Consider the following 16,349-nt stretch of genomic DNA (forward strand, 5'->3'; position numbering starts at 1 on the left):
AGCCGGTATTTCCTCTGAATTCCTGCAGAAGGGGGGGGGGGGAATTCATGTCCATCCAAAGGGCCCAGCTTCTGAAAGAAAGAGGTGAAGTTGTTGTTGTGCGGCGGCCCTTTCACTACCTGCCTCAGTAATAATCACCTGTCTGGAGGAACGGAAGGAATCTCCTCCTAATGACCCCCCCCCTCCCCCCTGATGTTTTGAAAGTGAAGAGCCAGAGAGACGACGCTGCCGTGGCCTCACCTGAAGCCGCACACAACACGTCAGACATCTGCAGTTTCAAAAAGGGGCCACGGGGCTTGTTTTGAGTTTCCAGGACATCCTATCCTCACTGCAGGTGCAAACACACGGCGGAGAGACATTCACAATCCCTGTTTGTGCAAATGGACACCACTCGCAGCCCATTGGGACCTGAAACCATCTTCTTTACCTTGAGGAACACGTGAGGGCCAGTCGCATCTCGGGGAGTTTAGGTAAAAGGTCGACTAACGAGAGCTGCGCCCCTCGCTCGACAGTTAATTGGAAAAATCCCGGCCGATCTCCCTAAACACCGTGTCTCCTGTCGCCCGAGTCACCGGAGAGGAGGATTCAGGACGAGAGAGGGAATCTGCCGTGAACAACACGAGTCTCTGTGGAGGCAGTGGCGTGAAGGGGGGGGGAAGGAGCCGATAGATCCCCCCCCCGCTGCTGCTGCTGAGGTGTCGGAGGAGCCACGTGAAACACAGACTGGTTCCATCTCTGTTGTTGGTCTGGTTGTTCAGTTTCCTCAGAGAAAAGGACGAGTGCGTTTCAGGGCTGGTTATGAAAAATAATCTTGTTGAGCGATAGATCATGCAGTGAGGTCACAGTCATATCACACACACACACACACACACACACACACGTTGCTTCAGTTACTGTCAGGAGGAGTAAACACTCTGAATTACAAATGACACACACTAATTACTGACTCACTGACTCGTTTATTATCATTCTGGAAATGACAAAACACGGCTCATCACTAAAATTAACTACTTTGAGATATTTACACAGAATTCAGAGCATTTAAAGTAGTTTCCTGCAGATCAGGGGAGATTTATTATGCAGAAAAGAAAATCGTTATTAATAAATTGTTATTCCTGAGCCCACTTTTATTTGTGTGTGTGTGTAATTTAGGATTTCTCTGTTTTCTTTTGTCTTTGTAGAATGATCATTCTTTGCACCAAAAGAAAAAAGTGAGGGAGCATTTCCCTCAAACCCTCAAAGTATGATGGAGTTTCAAACTGCTCATAACTGAGAACACAGATAAAATATGAAACATGTTTATTGATAATAATGCATCAATAATCACCGGTTGGCTTTGTGAACAGTGTGTAGTTGTTATTTGTGTCACCAGCAGCTTCCAGCCGACTTGTGCGTTCTTGTTGAGACGGCAGCCTAGCGTGCCGCGTTCCCCCGGCAACTGTGCAAACACACTAATCACACAGATCCTGACAACAGCTACACAAGAAGGTTTACACAGAGAAAAGTACAGACACACAAAAGGCAGAGCAGCAACACAATGATTTCAACAACGATGCGTTTGTGTGCAGAGTGCTGACCTCTTCAGAACTGATTTCCATGTGAGATTATAATGTGTTTGAATCTTTATTGTCTTTTAGTCGTTATTTCAATAAGTTGTCTTTGAGTTCCTCATGGGGGGGGGGTCCCATCCGCACAGATCACCCACAGGCCTTTACTGTCCGTCACCATCGAACCGTCTGTTGCCCTCGCGCTCTCCGGCTCTAACAGACCGACGCTGATCTGCGGGAATCGAACCGAACGAAAAGGTCAACACGGCGCAGGAGGACATGTTTGTGCACACGACTGTCACATGTGACAAGTTCACGGTCCCGTGTTCGATTCGTCCACAGTCGTCTAAACGAGCGGTGGAGTAAAGATCTGAAACAGTTTCATTCGTAACTAAAGACTTGAAATGTTCCGTGTTTACTGCTAATGTGCAAAGAGACACTTCGGCAGATTAAAGTCTAATTTGAGGTTTTCAAGCTAATATTTGAACCAGAGACAGATGGCTGTTGGAGTTGTCGGCAGATCCTAATCAGACGTCTTGGTAGGTGTGAAATGGGGAAGTGGGACAAATTGAGTAGGCGGGGGGGGGGGGGGGGGGGGATTCACGGTGCTTTTTGGGGTGTTCATTTTTTTCTATCCTCGCGAAAGTGCAAAAAAAAAGGGACTTGACAGAAAAACAGGCCCCTCCGTGTCGGTGGCACATATGTCTGAAGTTTGTTGCCATATGGCTGTCTGGGCTATTTCCAGCAGTAATTAAATCCTAAACATTTTAAAGACAGAGCTGCTTGGCTTGTGTTGGCAAGTGATTTGGCAATGAGGAGAGTGAGAGAGACAGAGAGAGGGAGAGACGGAGACGGAGGAGAAAAACAATATGGTGCCGCAGCCAGTTCATGAGAAGAGCGACGCAGCCGAGCTCAGCCCGGGAGCCTGGACGCCTCGGACGGCAGGAGAGACTCCGGGCAGATCACCACAGAGCAGGTGACGTCTCCGAGGGCCACGCCTCATTAGGAGGGAGGACGTAGAGCTCGATGGGAAACGTTTCAGAGGTCAGGAGAGTCAACCAGTCACTGACACCAGGGTCCTGGAAGATCTGAGGCCAAGCATCATCGTTTAAAGACGTGAAAAGAAAAATGAAGAATGGGAGCGCTGAGTACGAGAAGACAAAACGTTAAACAATGATTTAATCCAGGGGTGTCCAAACTTTTTATCCCGAGGGCCATATATAGAAAAAAAATACGAAGGTCTGGGCCACTCACTCCGCCACGCCCCCCTGCCCCGGAGCGGACTGTTGACAGTGGGGGGCGTTCTGAGGGACACCTGCAATACAGTGGGCCATAGTCAATCACATTAGCTGACGCTATTATACTATAAGTGCATTCAAGGGTACAAACCCAGAACAACAAGAATCAAGAATGTACAATTTCTTCAAAACTAGAGCAAAACTACAAAGTGCTATAATCAAGTTCCATTTAAGTGCTACTAAATTGTTGTTTTTAAAAAAAAGGTGGGCCAATTTAAAATCGATTGCGGGTCCCAGATGGCCAGCGGGCCGTAGTTTGGACACCCCTGATTTAAGCTGACTGTTCCTAATTTGAGCATCACGGAGGTAAAACACACAGGTTTTTAAATATGATGTAATGACAAGACATCTGATATCAGGCCTGTTGTGCTGGTCATGAAAGCTTTGACATTAACTTCCTGATTGTAAAGTATCACAGAAGAACTAATTATCTAATATCAGCAGGGACAGAGACTTTATCAAAATAAATGATGACCCATAAATAGAATCCAGACATTTGATTGTTGCCCCTGCAGAAGCTCCAAAGGTCCTTTAACAGCAACATATGAATCATAACAATCTCCGGTTATTAAATCACGTTGTGTTGGACTGAAGAGGACAGATGTCTTTACCTGGGACCTCTGTGGGAAGAGGCTGATGGCGAGCGGCAGAGCCAGGCCGAAGGCGGCGAGCCCCACCGGACTGTGGACGGGCAGGACGAGCCCCCGCTGCCTCAGCAGGACAGGACGCCTGGTGGGACACAGACCACGGAGACACACGTTCACTTCACCAGCTTCACAGATACACACACATTTCAACACACTGTCCACGCAAACGTCACCGGAACTACAGCATTAGCAATTAGCATTAAAGCAGTCATCAGGGGAAAATTACAATCTGCAAAGAAAACAAACAATTCAAACAGACTGTGGGCATTTCAACCAATTAGGTAGGAATAACAGGTTTGAGCATTTAAGTTTAGACAAAATGGATGAATATCAAACCTGAAATTAGACAGATAATCGTTTAATAATAAAGATGCAGAGGGGCTGAGGCATTCCTTGTCCATCTGTAAGTTCTCAAAATTTGAAAATGATATAAAACACAAAATGGATAAAACACGACAGATTTAACAGCATCTCTCTATGAACTGAAAGCTCTGAGCTTTGATTTCCAGATCTTCACCAAATATAACCGGTTCATAAGTATTAACGATCTGCAGGTCGGATATTTTTCCTAAAGATCTCAGCGTTATTTCTTTCGAAAGTCACAAAAATATCGAAAAACAATGTTAAAGAAAGTGTGGGGGGGAAATCCTTGGATCTGACCCCTTCACGAAATCGACCACAAAGTGTATTGGTTTCTTCCTTTGCTCGTTTCCCATCCTTCCCCCAGGTTTCAGTACATTTTGCTTTATCCCTTTTATCAGTCACACAAACAGACGATTAAAACAACCACATACTGAACTGTTCCCTAAATAAAACTGGATGTGTTCCCAGGAAAGAGTTTAGAGAATTTGTACATTTTCATTTGGTAAAATAACCATTTGATCTGCTTCAATCACAAACTCCCTTTCCAAATTGCAAGAAATGTGTTTCCTCTGATGAGCGACAGGGTTTTAAGGGCTTTTTTTTTTTTTTTTTTTTTTACATTTTGCCCGACATCTCCAGAAATACATGTTGTGCTCTCAGCCCGAGCTGCTCCTCCCTCCTCGCTGGCCTTCGGAGGATAATCCCCTCTTCAGTGTGTGGGACAGCGAACGCAGCAGGAGCTCCGTCTCTCCTCCAGCAGCGACGCCTCTCCCCCTAACGAGGAGAGCTACTGCCTAATGAGGGAGCTCATTAACACATATGGCTGCCATGGTTTAATTAGGCTACACACACATTTATACACACACACACACACCCACATGTGCAGATACACATTTTAGGGAACTGGATTGAGAGAGGGAAGAGGCAGGTTGTGAGATATGTGAGAAGGTTTGGGCACAAGTGTGAGTTTGAAAACCTTCAAATCAGGTGAAAATTTGGAGTTGATCTCAAATTAATGATAATTTCATGCAATACCGACTGAATTCACGTGGTCTGGATGACATGGGCTGAGGTCTCACTCAGGTTCAACTGTTCACACGCCCCAGGAAGAAGCCAGGGAATACAAACCACCATCATGACCTAATAACAGCAGCAGTTGAAACTCTACTTGAAGAAGTTTGTTTCAAGAAATCATCTCAGATATCAGTCACCTGATATTACTTCTTAGGAAATTGGGGAAAATGTAAAAAAACACATACCCTGTATCGCAATGTAAAGAAATCCTTTGTCTGGGTCTGGAAAACAGGGGAAAAAAGGTGTATTGTGTACATGTGAATTATCTCATAGTGTCAGGAAACTACACATCCCATAAACCATTGCAGATGATCCATTTCTGAGAACTTCGAGCTCTTCTTCTTCTTCAATTTAACCCTTTCCACCGGTCACTAAAAAAGTGAGACATCCCGGACGCTCTGTGATTGTGCCAAACATTTCCTTGGTGCCAGCGAGCCTCACCGATCAGACACGTTACGTGATATCACTCGGACCCTGGAGCAAATATCACTGTTTGCTAGTTTGTGGTGAGTCTACCTGGGATGGTTATAACATTACGGCTGGTAATCAGAATCTCCATTCAGGGATTTCTACTTGCGGAACCAGGCTGTTGAGCTGAATGCTTCTTAATGCACTTGTGGGCCTGTAGCCTCTCCCAGCTGCTGAAGCACATAAAGGACAGAACCTGCTGTCACTGCTCGGACGCGGCTCTCAGCGGTGCCATCGATCATCGGGGGGCCGCCCGGGGGGGCCCGGCGCTCTCCCCTTGTTCTCGCTCTATTGAGAGCCAGTGAAGGCGAGCTGACATGGAGGATAACTCAGCACTACTCACCTGCAACCAAAGCCAACCTCACCGCCCCCTGCTCCCCCCCCCCCCTGCCAGGAATCCCAAACACACCTGGGCAGCTGGCCGGAGCCGCCGAGCCCGCGTGCTCGGAGCAGTCGGGGGTTCACAAAGATGGCCGCATTCCACGGCACGGCGAGGTCCTCGATCACATTAAGAGATCGTTACAGCGCCTCGGCCAATCAGAACCCAGCAGCTCTAGAGTGATCTGCGATGCTGAGATACTTTGTCATTGTCAATTGTCGTTCAGGACTCATGTGCTTTTGGGAATTCATCGGATTATTATATGAGAATGGCAAAAGTTTTTCTCACAACTTTAATAATGCTTGTACAGCCATTATTAACTTTTTTAAAAGAAAAAGCGACTTTCTAAAGTTGATAAAAACAGACTTCTTGCTGACTGTGGATTAAAGCTAATTTTTGAGACACAGGATGGGAAAAGAAATTCATCAGAGCACAGACAACTGGCCCAACAGCAATTTAACTGAACGGCTCAATCAAGCCCCATCAAATTACACACATTCATAGATATCAGTCCCTTAAATATCAAGATCCATGAATTATTCTCTGGTGATGTTAAAGAAATACAAAATTGGGGAAATAAGACGACAGGAAAATGTCCTGATGGCTCAACTGAAGGACCTTACGTTTAATTCATCTGCAGAAAGCTCAGAGTTTTTATATCACGTGATGAAGCGTTTCTTACTTCTCCAGCAGTGACCTGATCAGTGGAGGGAGCAGCAGGACGGGCAGCACCACTCGGGTCAGGGCCGTCTCCATAAGGGCCTGTTGGAAAAATATCACAACACAACATGTTTAAACAAGTCCTACTTAGGTGTGAACTCCATACCTTGTCATTTACACTGTTGTATTCACCGACATGAGAGTGTTAATCACAGGATAATTTGACACCAGATATTTAGAGAGTAGATCAACCCACATGCCTGGCAGCTAGTCGAGAGGTTCCCACCACGTTCCCCTGCTCGTCCAGCACGCTGTGGCCCTCCAACAGCTCCGAGTGCCTCCTGAGGACCACGTTACAGACGTTAGCACTCGCTGCGGAGATGTGAGAACGTTTTTTTTTAAACAGGAGCAAAGTGAAACGCACGTATTTAGTCGTTTCACGAATGAGCATATTGTGTTTTCACCCTCCAGGCTGGGTGCAAGACGAGCAGGCGACTCGAGACCCGCACACAGGAGGGTATTTAAAGATTCACCAGGCTGACTGAACTGGAGCTTCATGGAAGGATAGAGGATGTGTCGGTGATTTCAATATCAGGAAATAACTACACAAAGATCAAAATGATATTTTCAGTCAACAAAATAATCATTTCATAACAAGGAGATAATGGGTTTGACGGCTTATATGAAGAATGTGTCAATTTCTGCCCTGGATCCAAACAAGGGAGCGGATCCAGAAACCATTCATCACACTGAGGAAATATTTCATAACATATTTTCACCAATGTCTCAGGGAACAACTCATGGATCTGGATGAAGGGATTCAGGGATATTTCGGGGGACGGGTAAATAAACATCTAGATCTAGAAATAAATGTTATTCTGGGTCCTGCAATTGTTTTCATCACTTTCTCTAACCTTGTGTCTGTGAAACACTGAAGCTGTGTTTCCTCTTTTCACAGAAAACGTGTAAATATTGTACATCACAGTGATTTTGTGTCGTTCTTCACAAACCGTCTAAACCATCACATCGGCTGAGACTCAAATCAGCGACGCACAACGTAGCCAAGGGGACTGACGGAGCAACAAACAGCCGCGCCGCTCCCCTGGGATTTATTCACGGGAGCCAAAATGAACACAAATGTATGTTAATGTAGATGATCCTTTCTCCTTGACTCTAATAGGAATAAGAAAAACTCATTTTGGAGTTTAATGTTGGCGCCGGGAGCCTTTTTAATTTAAGACAACAGCGTTCAGACTTATCTTGACTCGGAGCTGCAGGGCGGCCGGTCGCTCTGTGAAGCGAATTCAATTGACTGAAAAAAAATCGCTCTTTTTACCTACAAGGGTGTTTTTTATACAATTAATAGAGGGACAGATAGTAGAATTATAGAAAGGAATATCACATACCTCAATAAAAAAGTCAAAAATGTAAAAACCTGTTTGTAATTTAATTATTAAAGGCATCAAAGTAATTATAAAACTGAAGTGATTAAGTTTGTGCGGCTAAATGCGGAAATGTGTGGATTTTTATTTTTAATTATTTGAAATAATTACATTTCTGTATATTCCTACTGTCACCTAATACCCGGAGGTACACTCACGGAAAACCAAGAACTTTTCACATAATTACTTCCTAAATATCACAAATAATGACGAATAATTTCAGAAGACAAGCAATTAATTCCATAATTTTGTGGCAGCGCGGCTTTTCCTCCCGTTAAGGTCTTCATCATCTAATTGAATGACAGGCCGCTGCTTGATTAGGTTATTACAAATAAATCTAGCCTTAAGTAAGCAAACATAATCAAGCGGGTGAAAACTCAAACAGCACTTTGCTTTCACTCGCTTCAATTAGCCGTTTTAATTACCTTTTATATGGGGCTAGCACAACAACGGCAGCAACAACAATGAACAAACAGAAGTCAGGTAAACGAGGCCTTGACATAGACGCCACTTTAGGGGTAATTATCCAATTTGTTTGCGGCAGCAGAGTTCTAACAAGCAGCCAATTACCAGGCAAAGGCTGCACTGTGGAAACCTGTTGATTTAATTAGAAGAACCGCCGTGGCAAGGAAGGGGGGGGGGGGGGCAGGCAAACAATTTAATTATGAGCCAGGAGCCTGGGGCATTCTGGGACACGGGTCTATACCCCTGGGTGCGACTGTGTGTTTGCCAGGGAGCGGCATGAGGATCAGCTTTGTGGCTCCACACACGTCTGAAGGAGCGAGCTCACAAAACGTGTCGGAGGAAAGCGGAGATTAATAAATATCAGAGCAGAAACTACATTTGGAATATTTGAATTTCTCTTATTTTGTGCATCATGACGAGATTAAGCGCTACGGGACAAAAGGTGTCACAACATCCAATTTAATTCAAATTCAAATCAGTCTCAGCTGTCAATCAAATAACAAACTATATCAAACCTACTGGAGAAACTAACACAAATCTCAGTGTGATAATAAGGACCTCAAATGACGGAAATCATTTTTTTTATTTGACGTGTATTTTCGTTTTGTTTGGTCCATGTCCCGTCCCCGATCATGGAGGAGGCGGGGTTTATGACATTTACTCCAGCCGGCCACCGGGGGTGCTATGGCTTAACTTTAGGGAGCGGCCATGTCGTCCATCTTTACTTATGAATGATGACACTGTCATCAAGAGCTAACAATAAATAACATGAAGACTTTTTTTACACGTTACATTACTGACAATATTACTTAATGCCTACAAAACACTTAACAGCTCAGATGCTAATTTACATATGAATATTTGCAGCAGCCGATCCTCCCACTTTGATCCGTTCGTTCAATACCAGTACAAATCCACAGGTTTGAACTAATCTCATTCAGTGTTGAACTGGTGCAGTGTGAACTGGAGCTGTTTGAACTCACCCACTGCTGGGAAGGGGATGAACCTCTGCACCAGAAGCCTGGTTGTTGGGCTGAAGCCATTTGCTTTCTGGAGTAACACATTCAAACCAACCTTAAAAAACAAACAAAAACACAGACGCACACAAGTTGCAGACAAATCACAACAAAAAAAAAGTGTTTCTCATGTTTGATCATATTTTGAAAACCATGAAATCTGTTTTTTTAGCTCAGACGAGCAGGGAAATAAAAACAAGTGTGAGTTTCACAAACGGGAGAACCTGACCAAAATGTGTGTTTCTGTGCATAAACAATAAAACGAGTGACTTCCCTGTGTGTTACCACTCAGGGCTGTGATCGAGGTGCAGTGCGTCTTTAATAAAACACCAACTGCAGCCTGCAGCTCTCCGCAGCACGGCGGGGGTCCATCACCGGAGCGGACGGTTAATTGGAGAGCTCCTGGCCCCCTCCTGGTTTGTCGTTCCGCCCTCCAGACACCCCACGTTTTTTTTTCTTTCTTTCTTTCCTCCGGCTATTTCCATTGTCAGGCCTGAGAGCAGCAGCCGGATCAGCCCCCGGCCGCACCAGTAATTGGCTCGGTGTGAGCCCCATGTCAGGCGAGTGTGTGAAGGTGTATTATGCTCTTTAAACACCAGTCTTTAATGGTAAAAAGGTCAGAAAATTGTGATATCAACTGGTATTTTCACGACAGGTCGACTCAACCTCTTTACATTTCTCCCTTTGTCTGTCAAAATAATAAAAGATTTGATTTTGACCAAAATAAAGTATTTAAGGAAATACGTACTAATAGATTGTACATGCATATATAACAGAATATGGCTTAATTTATAAGAATATTTATAGAGCACTTTTCAAAACAAAGTAGAAGTACAAGTATGCAAGTATAATATTACAAACAATAATAATTGACTTCCCTCTAAATGTAAACATTAGTTTTCTTTGCATTTTGTACTTAGTGTTATACATTTTATTATTATTATAAACTAACCGATACGTGTATATGTAGGTATAATCTATTTGTATTTTTGAATAATAATAATAATTTGATTATTGATCAATATTACAGAATAATAATAACCTGGCTGCCCAAGTAAATTCGTGAATATGCCTTCCGGACTCTGATTTAGCAGAGACTTGAAGGAAGAATCACTCAGTCGATGGATGGATGTCGTGTCCATACAGATTTACACGGACACAGATACGACATATTGGTCGACCCCCGCTTTAAAAGATGGACCAGTCGACACAATGGATCGGTCGGTGACTCGGCTGCTGCTGTGTGACGTCAGGTTGAACTCACAGCGATGGAGATGGCGCTGGTCACGGCTCCCAGGAAGCCCGGAACGAACCTGGAGGCTGGAGCCGGCTGGAGTGTAAAACAATGTGAGAGCAGTTCACGGGCCTCAGCCTCACACACAACGTGGGATCAGTCCAGGGTTTGTCGTCACCTTGGAGGCGTTGTGGTTGCAGAAGTTAACGCAGCCGATGTGACTCTGGTTTAACGACTGGTGAGAAGAAAGGGAGAGTCAACAGAGGATAAACTTCTCACGCGCTGATGAAGTTATTAATGTCTATGATGACAGGTGCCACATCCAGCTTCATACGTCAGATCACAGGTCGTCTCTTCGTTTAATGAGTGGAACGTTCTGGATCTTCGGTAAACACTTCATTACGAGCTTTAATCACGAGGATCCCTCGAGGGAGTGAAGCCGCTGAAAGCTGCAGGAGAAGCTGATCGTTGAGTCTTTTTGTGTTAAAATCACAGAAATCTAGACAATGACTTCTTCATCACACACCTGGAGTTCATCCATTAGTTTGTTTACATCAAAACCAGAGTTGTGACATTTGATTATCCTTCAAAATGTGCTTAGAGGAAACTGCCAGCAAGAAAAGACACAAACACAACTTTTAACAAATGTGTTAAACTTACGAATAAATGGATCTGACGTGGATGTTATTATTCTATCAAAGCTAATGAGTCGCTTCATATTGTGTTACGAGGTCGTGTGAAAGCTAATTTTGTGGCTTTTGTTTTCACGCTGGCATCTCACTGTCGTATGTTTGTTTTCTCAAACTGTCGCTTCACTGCTCTCAGAGCAAGTTGGCACTGGACGCGTGTGGAAAAGAGTCTGGCTGACAAACACTGGAAGGTTTACAGGAACATAGTGTCCTGATGAATAAAGACTTTTAAATAAATTGAGTTAAAGACATTTTCTTTATAATGTTACCAGTGCACGGCTGTTTGCTACCGAGGCTACATCCATCCCACCTGGTTTATCTGCAATGAAGATTAATAGTCAATAATTTCAGCCGTTTACTCTAATGTTGCTAATATTTAACGTAACGTGTATCAAAAGTGTTTTACCTGCCAGAAGATAGTTGATGCCAATGTTTGATTTGGGAGAAGGAGACCAACAACCTGCACAAAGAGAAATAAACACTTTACTCATTTCAAAAGGACACTTAGATTTAAATCTGAATATATATATATATATATATTCAGATTTCATGTCAGTGTACAATATGTAGCAGTGGAATAAACTTCTTCACAGCCTTATTTTGGTGAAGTTACAGTAGATATAAAGATGAAGAAAGAAGTCTTACCACTGGGGTGCCAAATGGAATGTTACCTAATAAGAGAGAGCGAGTCCCATCATTGTTTGCTTTAAGGTCATTCTGCTCATTTATGATTTGTAATATTTCTAGTTTTGTAAAGAGAATTTCCTATAAATCATTTTTACATTAAGAAGCATCAGCTCTGTTTCCCTTCGCTAAGTCTGCGGGGTTGAGGTCTGACAGAACTCCAAGTCGGTCGTAACAAGTTAATCGCTCCTGTGACGGTGAGAATCTGAGACCGGACCAAAATGACCGTGTTTTCTTGCTTATTCAGAACTTCCCCGTCACCGTGGGAGAGAGATTTTAATCAGCGCCCTGCTGAGTTTGACCTTTTCCAGGCCAGAGACAACCTGAAGAGCCCCGTGGAGATGTGACAGGTCCCCGGGTGAACGACACCTCCACGTTGGAGCGCGTAACAAGGCCCCACTTCGCCCGGCGCGTCCACACCGAGCTGCTGTACCCGACATCCGAAAGGGCATGAGGATCTTCTCCCCGGTGTCAGGGTGGAGGATGGCCTGTAATAGGCACATAATGATCAGAGTCAGACGATAACGAGTGGTTTTGGGTGAGTTAAGTTCAAACAGATGAAGAAGAGGAGCTTTGATGTTGCTCTCAAAGCTGGGGGAGTTTTACACCTTCTTCCAAACTAAATTATAAGATCTAATTAAAGTTATAGTGGATTGTTTCAGGCTCCTGTAAATGTGTATGTGTATTGGGACTTTATATTTTTTTGCTGCGTTGATTGAAGTCATCAATCACAGACGTATCTGCTTTATAGGCTAAAATAAAGCAGATACGGATGAGGACATGTTGCACTTTATAACTATATCACTAGAGATGTGTTTAATTCACCATGAGGAGAAATTAATCACTGATATTTGAGTGTTTTTAAATGTGAATATTTTATTTTTTTTGATAATTGGTCCTTACATGAATATATTAAAGCTGTGGATCAGTTCTAGAAATGTTGAAAAAAGACTCAATATCACACAGGGAGTAATTATGTTTTTTATAATAAACACCAGATTGATCACATGTCTAATTATTATTACTGGATAAGTGTCTGTCGATATGATATTGATACGAATCTTCTGTTGCTTGGACTCCTGCAGTTCAGTGACTGGCAGAGATCTTCCCATGCTGGTAATTGGCACTGGAGTCCAATCGACCAGTCTGCTCTACTGTTTGAATTTTTTTTTCTTGCTTCATAATTTCAGTAAATTTTCAAATCTCCGTGTTCCACTCTGCTGCATGTTTGCTGTATAAACAGGTCCCCTTTGAGATGAGGTGATAAGAGCGCTGTGTGACTTGTTTGCTCGTTCACTGACACACTTCAGATCTCTATCTACAGCCCCTCTGCTTGTTGTGGCAGCTTGTGTTTGTCAGGGACTGAGAGGGAAAGTGATCAAACAACTCACCTGCTTCACTTTCTGAGCTTTCCAAAGCTGAGGAGACAAAGAAAGACATTGTCAAGAAATTAAAAACATCTAAAAGCATTTACTGGTCTATTTAAGAAGAAACTTGTGAACTGCTCTGAAGTCATAGAGAGGATGTTTATTTGGTTGAGGGATCCTGGATCTTGGACCACGGAGACTGGAGTCAGGATTGCGAGTCTTTACCTGAGCGTCAGTGACTCCGGAGGCAGAGTTCCTTGTTTGAAACGATCACGTAGCGCCACACACTCCTGTAGTTGTCTCTAAACCAACCCAAAAAGCAGAAGATGGTGTAAAATATATATATAAAGATGATATCTTCCTGATATTCTCTGCTGTTTGTGCTGCACAGCTCAACTTGCAGTAATTGCGCTTCACTAAAACTTTCATGCTGATTTCCAGTCGACAAATGAGTTTGCTAAAAGGTAATGAGCGGCTTTCTGTGGCGTGATCATTGTCTAATGTTGAGCTGAATACAAGGTCATGTGGCCCAATTTGCTCTAATGAGCTTGTGTGTGTGTGTGTGTGTGTGTGAGAGATCGTTTGCTAAATCACATCCATCCCTGTTCCCCTCTCGTCATTAGGGGCAAGTCGAGGCTACGCCCGGCCCAGTAGGGGGCAAGATGTGTGTGTGTGTGTGCGTGTGTGAGTGTGTGTCTGTGTGTGTGTGTGAGAGTGTGTGTGCGCGTACACTCTCTCCACCCATCACAGCTGCCCCACTTGTCCACACCTCATCACATCCTGGGAGCTACTCCCACTATTACTGTCACCAAAGAGCCTGCTAACGGCTTCATTACCCAGAGATCCACAGCGCTGAAGACACTGTGAGCAAGATTATCACAACAGAGCCAGGACCGGGGGGGAAACGTCAAGATGGAGAGAGAGAGAGAGAGAGAGAGAGAGCGAGAGAGAGAGAGAGAGAGAGAGAGGCTTGAAAACCAGACAACATGGGCAGAAAACACCACCCTCCATGGCAGAGGTGATGCACGAGTCTGTGTACCTCCGTCACAAACAGGGTGCTGGGGGCCAATCACATCCAGGAAGTGTCTGAAGCGACCAAACAACGCGTTCTAAAAAAAAGAAACAGAAAGCACATGACGATGACAAAGAAACACTGGAAACACAAATCACCAGTGAGACAAGAGTCACGAGAGGCATTAGGTCGTCTTCACAATTTCAATTTGAACTCGAATCTCATATCTGAGCTGGGATGGAAAAGTTCAGAGAATCTAACAATAAAAAGATCAGAAAGTGGTTCAGACGGTGGAGTGTTGGGCCGGGGGGGGGGGGGGTTCAGCTGATCCCACAGCGGGCCAGCTGTTTCAACACACCAGGTGGAGCCTCCTCATTAATCCTCACAAAAACTGTTTCTTATCTTTTAAAGGAGCCAAATCTACTCGCACCATTTGCAATTACTTCCTAAGATGACTGCAGCACAAACACCTTCCCGTCATTTATTCATTACCGAGCATAAGGAATAATTAATAATAATTTGGAAATACAGCGCGCACCACTCAGCCACCCACACCACCCCCCCCCCCCACCCCCCCCCCCCCCCCCCCCCCCCCCCCCCCCACCCAACTCCAGTTTAATTACACTATCTGTTAATTTGGATGAAAATCTGCTCAGTGACTCAAGGTAGCGTCTTGTTATTTCCTGAACATATGGATGGATAAATAGTTTTATACATCTGTTAAATTATATTTCTCTCGAGTTTCACTCAAACTCGACCAGTTTGAAAACTGTTAACAAAGATGGACGACGCGACAGCTCCACAAAAAGTGAAGCCAGAGCTTTTCAACTGCAAGAAACTAAAAGTTTTTTGTTCCAAAGATGGTTTCTGTCATTATAGGGAGTTCTTATCACACTCATGATTGGTAAAGAGTTTGCATTTCTGATAATGATGAGTTAATTGATGATATAAAAACAGGGTGAACTGAATGATGGACGGCTGACTTCATTTCTGTTCAACAGGAGGAAGTAGATTTCTAAATTTGTACAGTTTTTATACATTAGTATTTTAGAACATTGACAGGGGCCAAAGGGCTATTCAAGCCTTTTGTATGAATAACATTCAACAAGTTGAACTTGAGACTCATTCACTCCGGTTCATGAACTTTCATGTAAAAACAGACCGAGAGGCTTAAACACACAGAAAAGCAACATTTCTACAGTTTTAAAATTTGCGTTATTTACAAACAATGCATCGTTTGTTTAATTATAACAATGTATCTTGTTCTTTTCAGTCGTTTGTTTAATTGTAACAATGTATCTTTATCTTTTAAGTCCTTTGATTAATTGTAACAATGTATATTATTTTTTCTTACACTATCTCTATGTATAATCATGGAACCAACCAAATAAGAGCTAATGTTGACTTATGGAGTGTAGACTGAAAAGCTAAAAGCTTCTTAGCTGAACTACGTTGTTAGACAGAGAGACAGACAGACAGACACACAGACAGACAGTGAGTGATAGAGAGACAGACAGACACACAGACAGATAGAGAGACAGAGAGACAGACAGACAGACACGCAGACAGACAGTGAGACAGAGAGACAGACAGAAACTTTATTGTCTGGCATTGTTGACAGAAATTCTCCTTTTGACAGAGTTCAACAATAACTCATTCAACATGGAGAACACAAAGTACATAGTTGAAAACGACGAGCAGGTGAAACAGTCCGTTCAGACACATGAGTTCAGTTCCTGGTTTGAGACGGGACACGAGTTCAAAACTAAACTGGTACCTGGTTGAAACGAGACTTGCCGAACTTGAAGCTCTGGTGTTCGGAACATGTTCTTCTGTGTCTTAAAAGCAAAAAGTACAAAATCCCTCCAACACTTTTTTAAACCTGCAGCTGCGCGACCTGAGACTGGAACTCGACGATCAGCTGTTTTTCCACCGAGTTGCATGAAGGGTAATGTCGTTTTCACATGCTTCTCATGCAGGACAGGAAGTGGGGAAGAGAACTAC

At 43.6% G+C, this 16,349-nt stretch overlaps 1 protein-coding gene across 1 annotated transcript; it reads right to left on the reverse strand.

Annotated features, from left to right (window-relative positions):
• Positions 1-1,282: 1,282 nt before the first annotated feature.
• Positions 1,283-16,221, reverse strand: sfxn5a (sideroflexin 5a; the record flags this gene model as incomplete). Its single annotated transcript, XM_062397037.1, is given in 16 exon segments — positions 1,283-1,779; positions 3,457-3,574; positions 6,459-6,538; positions 6,693-6,808; positions 9,327-9,417; positions 10,624-10,689; positions 10,772-10,828; positions 11,689-11,742; positions 11,928-11,953; positions 12,400-12,454; positions 13,358-13,384; positions 13,559-13,575; positions 13,578-13,635; positions 14,373-14,396; positions 14,398-14,442; positions 16,123-16,221. Coding segments are annotated over 16 exon segments (1,044 nt in total), but the record flags the coding sequence as incomplete, so codon positions are not given.
• Positions 16,222-16,349: the final 128 nt, after the last annotated feature.

The sequence above is a fragment of the Platichthys flesus genome, chromosome 10 (genome assembly GCF_949316205.1).
Source record: "Platichthys flesus chromosome 10, fPlaFle2.1, whole genome shotgun sequence".
NCBI lineage: Eukaryota > Metazoa > Chordata > Actinopteri > Pleuronectiformes > Pleuronectidae > Platichthys > Platichthys flesus.